General features: G+C 31.6%; 1 protein-coding gene across 1 annotated transcript in view; it reads left to right on the top strand.

Moving 5' to 3' along the window:
* LOC124352751 (neprilysin-1-like) overlaps nt 1-16,972 on the top strand; it is a 117,819-nt gene that overhangs the window by 48,359 nt on the left and 52,488 nt on the right. The window contains exon 2 of the mRNA XM_046802406.1: nt 5,262-5,549. Coding sequence (XP_046658362.1) covers nt 5,277-5,549 — 273 coding nt within the window. The 5' untranslated portion in view covers nt 5,262-5,276. The remainder of the gene's footprint in view (nt 1-5,261; nt 5,550-16,972) is intronic.

The following is a 16,972-nucleotide window of genomic DNA, read 5'->3' as shown; positions in this document are numbered from 1 at the left end:
TAGTTTACAAAATAAAAGTAATAGGATAAAATATTAAACATTTGTGCGAAGGTTTTCAAAAGTAAGACGCATGTAAATTAATAAAAGTCTGTCTAAAATTCATCCAATTTTATTGCAAATACATATTTATGAGTACTTTGTTCGTTGCCTTGATGATAGTTTTGTAATCCATACAAAGCTACGTAGAGTCTGTCTGCTATCGGTGGAAATGAAAGCTTTCACGTTTCCCTGAGGGACAAGAGAGACCGATAGCGTAATGCGATGGTACTGTTTGCATATTTTCTCTTTGTTGCTTATTTATTTGCATCCTTTAAAAAAATATTGTTGGTTTAAAATGCTAATTGACGATAGTTTATCTACCAAGAGTTAGTTGTGATTGTCTGTATCACAACTTACACGAGGAACTGCATAATTTCAGTACATATTCCGAAGAATAAATGAATGAGCACTGAATTCTGTGTGATCTCTGGTCTCCTTGGAAAATATTCTAAATTTGCCAGTGGAACAAATCATTCATCTACACAACATCTAAGATCATGGAAAAAAGTTCAGATAACCAGAGAGCCAGTGTTTGAAATATTCATTTGCTTTAAGTAATGAATTTGAGAAGTTCATTGTTCTCATTCCTGAGGCTTGTAATATTTACACTATCTCATTCATAAAGCATTTAAAAGATCACATTAAATTATTTAGTAATGGATTGCTAAAATTGTTTTTAGGTCATTGAAAGTTTAAGAGCTCCATTTTGACTTTTATTTATAGGCTTGTCAAACCTTGGATTTTTAGGAGCAACTCAAATCGCTTGTTCAGCAGCATGTTGTAAACGGCGTACTTCACTTAAATAACACCGAGAAGATTGAGTTTTGAGTTGTTAATAAGTAGACTCCCACATAAAGCAGGGGGAGAGTCATCTTGTTGAGAGGAACAATAGCTACTCACTCACTCTCTCTCTCTTCCCTCAGCTCTTTGAGTCTCTTTCAATTAGTCTGGTGCATCAGCACTTTTAATGGCTTCCTCCTAGAGGTGTTCGTGAACAATTGTCTTACTGGAGAGGTAATTTGATTGTGTGTTTTTAACTAAATTACCTAATGAATTTACATCGAGAACATTATATTAGTTCAAAATACTGACCCTGATTGGAAAGGCGGACAATTAAATGCGACATTGAATGTTAGAGCGTTCGTTATGAATTTTGTTTTTTTATAATATTTTTATACCAATGATTTCTCCAGATATACACTTGTATAACTTGCTCTTAGACTGTAGTTTCCATTAAAATACAAGCCTTGTCTGATTGCAGAACCATAATGAAATATACATTGCAGTATTCTAAATAGAAATAATAAAAGACATTGCGTTGAACACAGAAAGCGAATTACAGCACACAATATCAAAAATCAATAAGTATGGCTGTTAGTCTAATGTAAATTAATGAATTTTAATCCAAATGATCACATGCATTCTGTGGGCCTGCCAAAATGGATAATGCAAATTGTGTACCATTCTGTAGTTAGATATCACAACTTTGTTATATTACATTCTGTATTGTTTAAAAATCTAGTTTTAAAAACCACAGAACTTCATACAAACTTCTGGGTGAAAAATTACTTCAAACAGTTAAATACAAAATTTTACAACTTAACAATACAGAAATTACTGTACTTTCTGGATTATAAATTTGCCTGTAAAGCTCCAGATTTATAGATATAAGAACTCTGCTATTTTATAACTAATACCAATCTCCATGTATGAATTTTATGAATATTACCAGACCATTTTAATTGATACAATTAAGTTTTTAATATACGAATATTAATAATAAGCTATTTTAAAATATGTTATAATGATATTAACAGGTGGTTTTTCATGTCTGTAACTTTGAAAACGTAAAGGTAGTAATTTTGGTTAAATATTTTATGCCCACTAGTTAAGACATCTTTCTCTTGTAGAAAGCACAATTAGCGCAAGGTTAGATGGAGAGAATCTGAGAGCTTCGTTACCAATTCAGGAGTATCTCAAGGCTCCAATTTAGGACCTATGTTTTCCTTGTTGTTAACCTACGTCATAACATCTATCCTGAACCATATCATTGGATCTTTTGAGTTTATTTTAAAAGACTTTATTCAATCCAACATACATTATACAACTATTATTTAACGTCAGATATAGACTTTTTAAAAATATTATAGAGCCCTGAAACTTGGTACATAGGTGTATGGTACGACAATAAGCTAGAAATTCTGTGTAGTAACTGCCTAAGGGTAATTTATCGTTATAAACCTTTAATAGTATACATTTGAAAACTATTAGGGGATTTACTGTTTATCATATGTTACAAACCATTTAGATATTGATGTACAAAATATTCAAATGTAGATGATGCAGAAACAGAATCAGTATCCAATACAAGCCAGACTTCTGTACTCTGTATGCTAGCAATAGTTGCACAGAAGTTTGAACGGAGTGACTAGCTAGAATTGCAGGCGTAAGCGATGCTTCCAAGAGCAGTAACGTTGTTATCACGTTTACAGCATAGAAAATAACAATCAACGTATCAGTTACTAAATTATTAAAAAATATTTCATTGATTATGAATATAATTAGGTGTACACAATGATTCAACAGATACAAGTACAGTCACGTAAATATTAACGGCACACATTAGAAGAGCGCAAACGAGTGGTACATTCCTATGTTAGTGGGACAATTTAGCAATATTTAAACTGTGGACAGATGCCCAGAGTAGAGTGATGCAGCGACCTCGATGCGGAACGATTTAATTAATATAACAGGGAGAGGCCCACAGTATCAACTCACATTCAATGCTTTGCTGAAGTAGTTCCCCTGCTCAGTTTAAACTGGGGGACATGCTCAGAGTATAGTGATGCAACGACCTCGATGCGGAACGGTTTAATTAATCTAACAGGGACAGGCCCACAGTATCAACTCACATTCAATGCTTTGCTGAAGTAGTTCCCCTGCTCAGTTTAAACTGGGGGACATGCCCAGAGTAGAGTGATGCAGCGACCTCGATGCGGAACGGTTTAATTAATATAACAGGGACAGGCCCACAGTATCAACTCACATTCATTGCTTTGCTGAAGTAGTTCCCCTGCTCAGTTTAAACTGGGGCACATGCTCAGAGTATAGTGATGCAACGACCTCGATGCGGAACGGTTTAATTAATATAACAGGGACAGGCCCAACAGTATCAACTCACATTCAATGCTTTGCTGAAGTAGTTCCTCTGCTCGGTTTAAACTGGGGCACATGCTAAGAGTATAGTGATGCAGCGACCTTGATGCGGAACGGTTAATTTAATCTAACAGGGACAGTGCTAAAATATCAACAACTTACATTCAATGCTATACTGAAGTGGTTCAAACTGCTCAGTTTAAACTGGGACACATGACCAGAGTAGATTGATGCAACGACCGCGATGCAGAACAGTTTAATTAATCTAACAGGGACAGGGCCGCAATATCAACAACTTAAATTCAACGATCCACTGAAGTGGTTCAACTGTTCTCAGTTTAAACTGGGGCACATGTTCAGAATAGAGTGATGCAGCGCCTGTGATGCAGAACAGTTTAATTAATCTAACAGGGACAGGATCGCAATATCAACAACTCACATCCAAAGCTCTGCTGAGGTTTTTCAACTGCTCAGTCTAAACTGTGAAAAGATGCCCAAAGTAGAGTGATGCAGCGACGTGATGAGGAACTGTTAAATTAATCTAACAGGGACAGGGCCGCAATATCAACAACTTACATTCAATGCTCTACTGAAGTGGGATAATTGCTCAGTTTAAATTGTGGAAGATGCCCAAAGTACAGTGATGCAGTGACTACGATGTGGAACGGTTTAATTAATCTAACAGGGACAGGGTCGCAGTATCAACAACTCACATTCAACGCTCCGCTGAAGTGGTTTAACTGCTCAGTTTAATCTGCGATGGATAATCATTCTGCATAATTTAACTTTAAATTCACGCCACAGTGTATTTTAAAAATTTCCAATACATGTCACGTAGATGGTAATAGTAACAATATTTATTTAAAATATCGCCCTTGTTATTCTGTTTCCATAGGTCTTTACTTTTACTGCACGCAGTGTAAAAGGCAATTTATTAATGTAACGGAAATACACAATAACTGGAATCAATATAAAATGAATTATTTTAAGTGTTTTACAAAGAAATGAACTGAATCTTGGCTTTATTAGTGGTGAAGTTATGATTATAAAGTTTCTAATAAACCTCTGTAAAATTTCTCGTGTTGAAACATAAAAAATAAATTAAAAAAACATGATAACTTAAAAAATGACATAAATATAAATAGCTTACTGACAACACAACTAAATAAAATAAAATATTGTACGTAAAGGCAGTATGTGCAGTAGCGAAATTCAAAGCATTATGCATATACCAAAGTAAATCATAATCTGTAACATAGCGATTTAAAAACGAGTAATAAAATAGTAAATCCTTTAAAACCATTCACAAATTTAGCCACAAAGTATGCCACCAGTAACCCACACCACACTCGCCGCCCAAACATCCACGCATGCGCGAACGTATGCCACATTTACGATGTCACCAAGAAGAGCATTCTATAGTCTGGCAGGCAGTAACAGTTTTATTGAAGAAACTGGAATGATGGGTAGGAATGGATAGAGGGGATGCCCCCCTAGGAGTGGAATGTTCACTGACGTTGGAAATGAAATTTAAGCAGATAGTGCGTTAAGAGTGGATGCGTAACATTTTAACAGAGAATTTTTTCTGAAGTACGTATTTACGTATTACAGATGATTGGCCATATTAAAAAATTAACGAAAATATTGGCCACATGAGCTGGACCATAATTGCATATAGTTATGTATAGAATACTCATATTACTAATATAAAGAAATGAATTGCAAGCTAAATTTCACTAGGGTGTCTCTAGCAGATTATAATTTTGTCAAGTTTATGAAGCAGTTCATTTTCTGCAACCTTCAAAAATTATTTGAATCCAAGAATAATTTGCGCGATTTTAGAGTGAACAGATATAGTGAACTTCTAATTAAAATAATAGTTCTTATTATTGAGCGAATGATTATAAAAGGGAGTATTTAACATAAGGTTTACTTCGTAAAAGGATCTTTAGAGTATTTTCCAAGTTGCGTTACTGAATAATTGATTAAGAAATGACGATTAAAATGACAACTTTGCAATGTAAAGTTACTACACAACGTGTCTCAACTTAGTTTTTTTTTGCCAGACATGCGCTGATGACATGGAAGAAGGTACGAGTCAGAGTCATCCCCCGGCCCAAGGTCATGGCACAGGGGATGTTGAGTCCATCCATATCCAGGACGGCGGAGGACTCTCGGATGGGAGTTGGCTGTGCTGCTTGCCTTGCTCCTGGCTCCAGCGCAACACCAGTGTCCACAAAGCGTCTCTCAGTGTCGCGATGCTCCTTGTCATGTCGCTGCTGGTCGCCTCACCCGTCCTATTCCTTATCAGTAGCGCTCCCTCCGCGAACAAGAACACCCCGTGCAAAAATCAGGTGAGTCATAGTAGAAAACTCGAGAGTGCTCTATATTCTACCAGTTTCTAGTTGTAAATACTTTACAGAGGTTGAATAATTGAAAATAATGGAATGAAATCAAGAGATGAGCGATCGACATTAGAATGTCTTATATACAAACAATACTCAATATAAATTTAGCTGCTCTTACGATATATGTAATGAAAATCTTTATTTAAAGTAAAGTAATCAGTTTAGCCAACATACATTTTAAATATCATCCAGGTCCTTTGATTTTGTTGGAGTTTTAATTCATTTTATATAAGTTTTTGCTTTATTAACCCCTTTTTAATCTCCCCTCCAAAGAGTTATGTCACACAATGAGTAAACTATTAACTGTTCCATTGATCATTTCTCAAATCCAAACAGTTTTCATGTAATGTACTCAAAAGACGGTGAAAACTGCTTTCTCTGAAAAAATAACTGGAAATTTTGCAAAACTCAAAATCATATAAAGGATACTGTAAGGCTCAAATCAACCCTTCAAATGTAAAAATTACATGTTTAAAATTTTACTAATAATACAGTATTTGCATTTTGAGTATTGCATTACAAAAATAACTCTAAATAAACACGTATAATGGAAATAAACATATCCTTCCTGCGTCAGGCGTACATTTAGAGTATACGAGTATTCTTTTACAGAACCTTGACTCATAACTTATCAAGTTATATATATATATATATATATATATATATATATATAATTTATCAATTTATATATATTGTAAAGCAATACACGCCAAATTTCCTTTGGGGGGGGGGGGGGGGCTATGACATTCAGTTACGAGTGAACAAGGCACAGCGCAGTTACAGTTCTGCCAAGCGTACTTGTAATTCCACCTTCCTAAGGGTTGAAAGTTCAAGAGAGGTTGCGCCAGTTGAAGTGGCTGAATGGAGCCTTCACAGTTAAAATGATTGGATTTAGTCTTTGAGTTTTCCTTACTCAAGAGACTTTTCAAGAATAAAATACGTTGGTTCTTGCAAACAATTTTTTGCATTTAAATCTTTCTCGTCTGTAAGCGCTTTTCACCTTATACTCTACTGGATTAAATTCCATTTTGTAGCATTTTAATAAAAACAGACTTGGAATGGCGTTTGTTATAAATGAAAAAAAAACTTTAAAATTTGCTAAGAAAGACTATTTTAAACGGGAAGTTAAGGTTAAGAAGCTCAGTTTAACGGAGAAAATAATGGACTATTTTTTCTGCTGCTCTAAATTTTAGAGCTTCAGCTAAATTGTAAAAACTTAAAAATGGTGGGCATTTATACTGAATATTTTCTGCCTAAACTTAAACAAAAAATTACAATAAAATATTACAGACAACAAAATTAAGGACAACGTTGGTATATTATTAGTCTAGAATATTATGCTTACATAAAGAATATACAGCTTACTAGTAGTTACTCGCCGCTTCCGCTATTTCGTAAGCTTTGCACGTGTATGAGCACTTCTGTTTATCGTGTATTATATTACCGACACCAATGCTGAGTTTGCGTTGTTCCCACAATCAAGAAAGTATGTCAAAAGTGTATATTAGACATCTTTTATTCAGGTCCTAGTATTTTTTGTGCCATAGTTAGTTGTATTGCCTTGTTTTCCAAATTAAGGAAATATATGTATATATTTACACAGGTCTGAAAAGTTTACTTTTATCAAAAGACAATTAAGGTTTTAATCTATAGTAAATGTTAGATAGTAAATTTTGAATTTTGCATTTGCAAAACATCAATGATCAAGCACTGTATACTTTATATTTGCTAAAATGTACAGGTAAAAACATATTTGTACTAAAACTTCTAATTTTATTGTTTTGATATTTTCTTACTTTGTGCTCTACAATAGTTGAATAAAGGTTGAAATAAGAAGTGTTCTTATTATAAAGCTTATTTGTATGCTTTTAAAACTATTATAAATATAAACGAATTAAAAATAGTGGTTAAATTAATTGTAAGGTTGTGATGTCGTAAAACGTCTATACAGAACAGCTGATAACATTTAACATGCTATTTCAATGTATACTGTTATATACAAATCGGTTTCTATTTACCTGATTTTCTTCTGTGCAGTTTTACAATATTTCAATATTTATTCCGATATTCGGGGGTGGAGGTGAATACAACAAAGCAGAGATCATTATAATCGGTACAGCCATTCTTGAGCTATAAATGGTGTAACTAACACGACTTTGATTTATGTATTTGTTTGATTTAATGTATTTATTCCGATTAAAATGCTCCAATTTTGTAATGGGGGACAAAAAGTTTTGAATATTATTTTGAGGAGAAATAAATGAAACTGTATCTTTTTTAATTTTAGTTTGCTGTGTGTCATCTTATTTTAATCTATCCAGTTTTAGATATAAAAATAAGTGACATTACATGAATAAAAGAATATGGATTAGTATTATTAAAATGCAACAGATAAGTTGAACTTTTGATAAGGCCATTCAAACCCCCACAAAACCTGCACAGTTTCCAACTAATTGTAACGAAAGACGCCATTTCCCTCCGAATGCCTTAATTTCTTAACATGTTCTAAACTGGTGGCGCCAGTTCTCCTCTTCATTTCTGGATCGTTTCCAAAATGTCCAACCATTATTTCCATTACCCTTGTCCCGTTCTTACCTCTACAACATAATATTTTGTAACCGTAAAGTTGGTTTTTAAAGATTTATTTACATGTGGTAATAATAAAGTGTATACCACATGCATACTAATCAAAATTATCTATTAAATAACGATTGATTAGTATGCATACTATGTGAAAGTATTATAACATTATGTAAATTCTACGTCAATTATGAAAAATTAGGTCTTTAGGTACAAAACACTGATTAGTCGAAAGTATAAAAAGGCTATTTATAAAAAAATGTAGCAGGATACGTGAAGCAGTTTATTAAAAAAATTGATCGTTCCTTATATCATTATATTTCTTTATTTTACTAACTCTTAAAATATTAAGATTAGCCCGCTTCTGCTGAAGGCGTCATTTCTTGTTGTATAATCAAACATGCACCATTCCTTCTTCCCATAACAATACATGAAAATGCGTCTTTCTTGTCAAACTGCTATTATTTATAGTGATAATAAATAAACTACCGTATAAAAGTAATTTTGCATGTCTATCGATTAGAGTTACGCCGGGGACAGTAACCATGGCAAGTTCCAAAACCATTTAAGGACATATAAACTAAGAAAACATGAAAGTGTTATGATCAAAGTATGTTTCTTGGTTTTCAATTATTTTTTTTAAAAGGACGTATAAATACTTACATGGTACTTGTATTGTTTTATTAATCTGCCTAACTTATTGTTGCAAACTATATTGCAATTTCAGAATATCCTGTCCATTTTGTTCTCTTCAATCTCTTATTAATGAAATATTTTGAATCAATATGCTAATAGAACATTTTCTTTCAGCTTTCACAACTAAGACTATTTATATTAAAATGTGAGAGTTGTTAATAAATTTCTGAAATGCATGCGAACCAATAAACTCATCTGAACCAATAAACGTAAATGTCGTCCGACGTCGATTGGGATTTGAGTACATATTGAGATATATATTTCATTTAATTGACGAACGAAGAATTCAGCTCCATTACTAAAATGACATAAATTAAAAGCTAGAAAATTATGATTTTTTGGTTTCAACCTTCACAGGAATTGTTAAATTTACTATCATTGTTTTGTAGAAAGCATCTTTTCACAATTTTTATCGTATATATATATATATATATATATATATATATATATATATATATATATATACCAAATCCAATACTTTGATTAAATACTTGATACTAGTTCTACACATTCAAGTGGTGTTGATGTGAAAATTCAGCAAAATCAGCGAATGCATGCAAAAGTTATGTTCAATTTTTGTTTTAAGATATGTCAATGTAGAATTGTCAAAATTCATTCAAGAATAAAGTAGTGATTCGAAATTATTATAAACTCCGAGTCCAAGTTCTCATCAAACAGCGGTAACATTTGGTAAACAGAAGAATAAATGGATAAGCAGTTTTATGTGAATTTAGTACTAATGTTAAATAAAAAAAGGAAAAAAATATATGAAGTAGGTTTTAAAGCACTATTTATTTTAATAAAGCAAGAAAGCAGTAAATGTTACTGAAATCTAATAAATATGTGTAATATGGACAACTAAACAAACGATAGTAGTAAAATCTAGCTAATAAGCAGCTTTTGTATTTATGTGAGATGTATATATTCCTTTTTATGTATAACCAAGGAATATAAGTTTGAACGTACATGTGTAGGGACGTTCGTGGAAATTACACGGAAATGGGAGTTTTAAAACTATAATTTATGCTGTTTCGCGCGCACTTCCCACATTATAACACAGGCGTGTTGTAAGCAATCAATTTCAATCAGAATCATGGACATTCCTGAGATTGTTATGTCCTTTGAATGTATTCTCGTCTGCGAATCTACGTCCGAATTCGAATGACTGTTAAGGAAGTTGAAGTTTTAAAGCGGGAGAGAAAAGTATTTTTTAGTGAGCACTTGCCATATAAGTAAATATTTTTCTTGGATTTTGGTTGATAGTTGCTTGAACCTTTTCAAATTTTAAAGCCAGTGCAATAAAAGTAGGATGTCATTAGTTTCCGAAAAAAGTCTGATTCCATTTGCCTCATAATATTCTTAAATTTAATTAATTTTAAACAATATTTTGTTCCTCACACGATTTTAATTGACTGAACCAGATAATGATTTAAGCTAATGTACAACTTTTAAGTAGTAGTCAATAAATGAGTATGGTGGTTTTAGATGAGGTTTCTTTGTATACGAATGTTACAACTGGTGTAGTTGTGGACAAAAATTATACCACCTTAGAAGATACTTTTTTAAAACACCACCTTGTTACACATCAAAGCATGGAAGAAGCTAGTATAAGACATTTCTGGTATATTGTGATTGTTTCTCAGAAACAGTGATCATGTTGTGAGCAGTATTTGATAATAAATTTTGCCCAGACAAAGGTCATTGGTGTGTGTAAACTAAGTTTCAGTAACAAACATTCAAACAAATACTATTACAAATTTATAGATTCAAGTGCTCGACTCAAAGAAAATTATCATGCATTTTGCTGTGTATGTTTTGGTCAGAAATTATATATGTATTAAATAGTTGTAAATATTTATGCAGTTTATATTTATATATCCAATATATATATATATATTGGATATTTATGTTCTGTCACACCAAAACTACTTTAAACGATTGTAGTAAGGATTTGCATAACATTATTTATTGTACCCTAAATATGCCCACTTCTGCTTTAAAATCATAATAAGTTTCCATTATAATATATTGTAAGTGCCCTCCTTAAAATATCAAGACTACCTCCAGTGTTCCTCCACACTGCCCTAAAATAGTTAAAGTGCTACTGAAATCTTTAGGTCTGTTAAGTCAAATACCATGATATTTTACATGAATTCAAAATTAATCAGTACATTTGTATATTTTAGCACAAATTCAGCAAAGAAGAGGAAGACAAATTGGTATAAAACTGGTATTTGTGAAAAAGATATGTCTTACTACAATTATATTCATTTAACAAAGACTAATAATTAAGACATTAAAATACATAAATATTATGTTACAACTAATATTAAAGTCAAACTCATATCTCATATACAATATGGATTACAATATGGAAACATGCTCGTGGCTGTGACAAGAACCACCATGAACTTGGGGTAGATTGTCTTGGATAGAAGCCAAGGTGAACATGGCCTACACTACAGCAGGAATGTGATTGCTGCATAGTAGTAACCCTATGCTGCAATGTGAACCCTACACATAACACGATCTATGTGATACCCTATGTGTGATGATCTATGTGTGGGATTTCACATAGCGATTTGAGGCAGGCGGAACGATTTGATTTACATGGCGTGAACATGCCATGAATAGCTTCTGCATATTTTTTCTGAATATTTACATGGAACAACAATATCGTTTAACTTAAAAAATGAACGGGTAACATTAATTTATCAGAATTACAAACCAAACATTAATACATGGAGGTACTCTTTTAACATGCCTCACTTACAAACAAGAAAGCGTAAACGTATACACAGATCAGAGTTGGACTCAATATTATGAATTTTGCCTATGATGATCATCTAGGTATTTGTTTCTGGTTTCTTTGTCAATAATTATGTATTTTGAGAATACTTAAACAGAGCTATTTAGAAAATTTAGAATTACATAAAATTTAGAGAATCAGCTTGGAGATCTGCAGTTCAAAAAACAACTATTGTTTTGTAAATAGTTTTGTAAGATAACTTTCTTCTATACTTTAATTAATTCATTGTTCTCAAATGATTTTTATGGTCTCCACGTTCTTTCAAAAGTAATCTTCTTTTTTATGTAGTTGAATCTATGACAACTATAGGGTTTCTGATACTTGCCATCGTTATGTGTTATAAAATGTATAATATATTTTTGTGTTGTACATTTGGAACATATAACGATGGCAAATGTCCGAAACCCTGTTATACTCTCAAACCTTTCATTGAAATTAACGAACTTAACAAAAAAATAGTTACTTTAAAACATATACTTTTATGACTTACTTCATACTTTAGGAAGCGAAAATTTTCATGTTTGAAATTTTATAGTAAAATCTTATAGTGTATTATATTAATAGTATAGAAACACACACATACACAAAAAATATTAGTTAACATTGTCGTCATTAAACAAAAAAATACAGTGAAATTTCTTCTTCTAGCTTTTTTGGACTTCTGGTATATGAAGATAGGGCTAAAGGCTTCTTTTAAAAAAGGGCTCTAATACCATCAATGGCTTGGTTTCTTGCAAATACAATACCTCTTAGTGGAAATCTGAGCAACAATTCTCGTTGTTGTTTGACGTAGTTAACTTTAGTGATAACCGCTATTACAGCCTCTAAACAAGGCAATATATTTTACAGAAAGTCGTTACAGTACTCGTTGTTTCCACTATTCCCATGTTACAATAGCCATAACGCTGTGGGTGAAGTGAATTGCTGCGCGAGCCAAGTCCCATGCCATTAACTTCAACAGGGTGCTTTATTACATTACTAGATGATTTAATCTCAAGTAATATAAAGACAAAAAAACAATAAACCCAATACTGTTAGACATAGAGTCAGGAGCTCATTTAAATTGAATGTGAACGTAACGCAGATTTCCGTGTAATCGATAATTTCCCCCAATGGAAATGGTGTAAGTTTTGATATGTGTGCAAAATGGAAGGGTATTAAAAGGGTTAATAATAACAAGTAGAAAATTTCTTTGTTTCAGACACCCGTAAACAACAGTCGAACATGTAAACAAGAGCTGAATCGGTGTCAGCCAACGAGATAAAGACTATGTGGCTTCTAGTCCCTTTATCTTGTTGGCTGACACCGATATGATAAATATTTATGTGCCTGACAGTTATTGCAGTGTAACAGTGTAAAATATGACTTGTGTTTTCATTTGGAATTTGAACGTTTTTACCAAATGAAAAATACCCTTCTTCTCTTAGGGGAAAAGTAATAAGGCATATTCTTTGGCCAATAAAAAAACTGAGTTGGATACTTATTCAATACAAATTAACTCTTGGATCTCGAAATACGAGTATCTATTGTAGGAACGACCTATTGTTGAACATATATTTGTTGTCCGTGTGTTAAATTAAATTTCCACACTTCGTAACACATGTAATATCTCGTAAAACGGCAAAGCAGAAATGTGACATTATGCTTTCTTATGTCAGATTATTATTTTTTAACGATTCAAGAAAATCTTACAAGGACATAACAAGCACTCGTATTGTAAAAATGTAGCAAACAGGTCAAAACGTTCGATTTTCGTTTACATAAAAGGAGAATCTACGTTGTTTCATTATTTTTATGTATTCCTTTTAATAGTCACTAATATTAAGTTGTATTAACAAACTATTGATCATACATTTTCTATAGTTAAATTGTTTTTTCTCTTAGTATTTATCTCCTTTAATAATATATAGTTCAGTTTTATTAGTGGCACATAAATCATTTGATCTACCTAGCAAGTGGCAACATCCTGCTTGATTGTTCAAATTAATTAGTTGGGAACTGTTTCACGCTTAATCTCTATCAGAACACCCTCATCCCAGTCCTGAAGGAAGACTTGTGTTGACTTTTGTACTGGGTAATATCCAAATTTAATCCTAAAAGTACTTAGAGAATCTTGAAACAGGATTTACAACTAAAAACTGGATCACGTTCCTAATGCCCTTTTTTAGTTTTAAGACACCGTATGCAATCGAAGAGACTTTAATTTTGGTAAGGTAAACATATTCTTTTACTCACTACCATCTTGGGCACTAAAAATTCAATTTAATTTTGAATATATATATATATATATATATATATATATATATATATATAATATATATATATATATATATCTATCATATAACGTAGATATGAATATGAGGGTTCTAGCTCACTTTTTGGGACAGTCAGAAAATCAACGTAAAATACTGTTTAAAGGACAATAAACTAAATCTGTAACTCACGAATGAAAAATTAACCGAATCTATAGCTGTTTTTACTGTTCATTGTAGGCTTCTAATTTATAAGCTGTTTTAATGAAAAAATCCAGAATCTCAATGAAAAATCTATAAACGGAAATAATGAAATTTGCTAACATTCGCTCAACAGAAAAATAAGACGATTTTTACTGAATTTCTTTAATATCGTTCTTAATCACGTCATATGATAAAAATTTCTCAGAAACCACAACCACATAACAAATCGCGTTTGTAACAGCATTTTGAAAATCCATATTGATAATTATATCGTTCTTTGAACTAGAAATATTTGTCAAACTCTTTGTTGTAATCAATGACATAAATGGGTCTATTTGCTATAAATTCTTTGGGGTTGTAATACATTTCCATATTTTTGTAGTAAACTTTCTTAAAAATCTTGATACATCTGATACATGATTTCTGAAAAGACCACCGGAAATGTTTAAATTTTGTAATTCATCTGGATAATAAGAACCATTCAATTTTACTCTGATATTTTTTCACATTCAAACTATCGAACTTTGAAGGATTTTTTCTTGATTATTCTGTCTATCTGTTTGAAAACCAATGATAACGAACTTGGGATTGAAGATATTTCTATAAATATTTGTGATATCGAAACGAATAAGTTGTTCCGGAAAATACCTTTTGCTCAATACATTTGCCAATCTAGAAAATTAAACGTGATGTTTTGAGATTTTATAATTTCATCAATCAACTGAATTTTACTCGTGGTTTTGTAATCAATCATCGGAACTCTAATGAAAAAACTCGTTAATTGTAATTTTTTTCCATCAACAGGCATAACATTTCCAGTTGCAGTCTTCAGAATCACATCATCGTCTTCTGCTCTTATAAAACTTAGATAAAATCCTCCTTTATAGATCGGAATAGTAACATTTTCAAAAAATCCTAATCCAAAATGAGATAAATTTCCAGCTGCTTCAAAAACACCAAATTTAAAATCTGATTCAAAGCCATTAGAAGTTTGAGAAATAACATCACACTTTTTGAATACGAAATAGTTCCTTTAATTGTGCTTAATTGGCCACAGTTTTCGACTTCTTCTATCAATTTATTGTGTTTTTCTTACTTCAATCTTAGAAAATAAAAACGGTATAAAATTATCGATTAATCTAACATTATCAGTTCCAAGATATGCTTGACCATTCTTGTTTTGTTAAAGTTTCCAGAAATATAAAACTGGAAGTTAGACGAGCAAAAGTTATCTCCAAAATCAATATTAAACTCAGTTCTTTTATTCGGTTCATTCAAATGTTGTTTACTAATTGGATAGAAATTTTTTAAAACTCCGCCCTTTCAATATCACTAGCATATTTTCTGTAGTCCACCATTTAATAAGAGAAAATTTAGAAATTTTAAACATCGTGTATCATTTTTTTCATCGATCTAATGTACGTTTTTATAAGAAAAGATATAAATTAGAGTCATTTTAATGATCTACTTCGTCATATTCAGGATTCTCTTCCTTAAATTTTGCAATTTCGGCACATATTTCAACAAAATCTGCACAGGATAGTAACCGCTATCTATAATATTGTTCCAATCAACTGTATCTTTATTTTCATCCAAAAAACTTTATACTCAAGTGTTGATAGAGACAAAGAACAGACATATGATCTTTTTTAATTGATAATGTATATTTTCTTGAATGAACTCTGGGGACAGAGTTTGATATTTTGCAATGTTATACCAATTCAATTTGTTTACGTATAATCTCATCATATCTTCGGATAATTCATATTTTTGAGAATGTCATCCCAATGTTCTTTTTTCAAATCTCTTTCGTGTTGCATTATAAAAAGATCGAAAGCACTGTAATGTCCCGCCATCTCTATTTTATTAGGAAAAAATTTCAAATCAAGTTTTTATAAATTGGCTCTTTTTTGAGTTACATTCAGCACATTTTCCCGAAATTCTTTTTAACTCCGTTAATGTTTGCATAGTATTTTATATCATTTGTTGCAGTTTTTTTCTTTACATCTCACACAATATATGAGCGCCATTTATATAAGGAAAATTAGTCATCATAGCCGCCTACTCCATTAAATCTGTTGTCGATGTTTTTTCAAAAGTTTTATTAACATCTTCTTTAAATTTATTAAAGTTTTCTTCTAGTTTATTTACTTTATCGAGATATAAAGAGTATCGATCATCTATTCTTTTTAAGTAATTCATTATTATGTGTTACATTCTCATTGAAACGTGTACTAAAATTTTTAAAAAAGTTTACTTTCTCATTGAAATGTGTATTAAAAATCTTCCAGAATTTTTGTTAATTACTTCACAACTAATACATTAACCTCATTTTTATATGTATTAAAGTTTTCTTCTAGTTTATTTACTTTATCAAGTAATTCACCAACATCGTCTACTGATCTTCTATTTCTGGCTTCTAACTTGTCATAGACATCTGTTGTAAAATCTTTAACATGCTGTTTATGATTCTCATAATTTTGTTTTAGTTCATTAAACATTTTAATAGGATCTTCTAATTGAATCATTACAACAACATCAAATGGATTAATTCCTTTACTAACACCGCTAATTCTTTTTCCTTTAAAATCTAAGGCATTTTTAACATTCGGATCATGTAAATCAACAATATCGATGTTTTCTGATAATTTTAGAGGTTTTAAAATTTGTTCTTTAACAACAACATCATGTTTGTCAATACCAGGTCGAACACCGACAATTCTTTTTTTATTAGCCAAACTAACATAATTCTTTTCAACTTTGATCGCTTCAGTAATTTTATCAGCTTTTTCGATATGAGACATTAAATTGGTAAATAATTTTTTTAC

Source organism: Homalodisca vitripennis, chromosome 1 (assembly GCF_021130785.1).
Source record: "Homalodisca vitripennis isolate AUS2020 chromosome 1, UT_GWSS_2.1, whole genome shotgun sequence".
NCBI classification, from domain to species: Eukaryota; Metazoa; Arthropoda; class Insecta; order Hemiptera; family Cicadellidae; genus Homalodisca; species Homalodisca vitripennis.
Note: the sequence above shows the minus strand (reverse complement) of the source record. Positions and strands in the feature narration are given on the sequence as shown.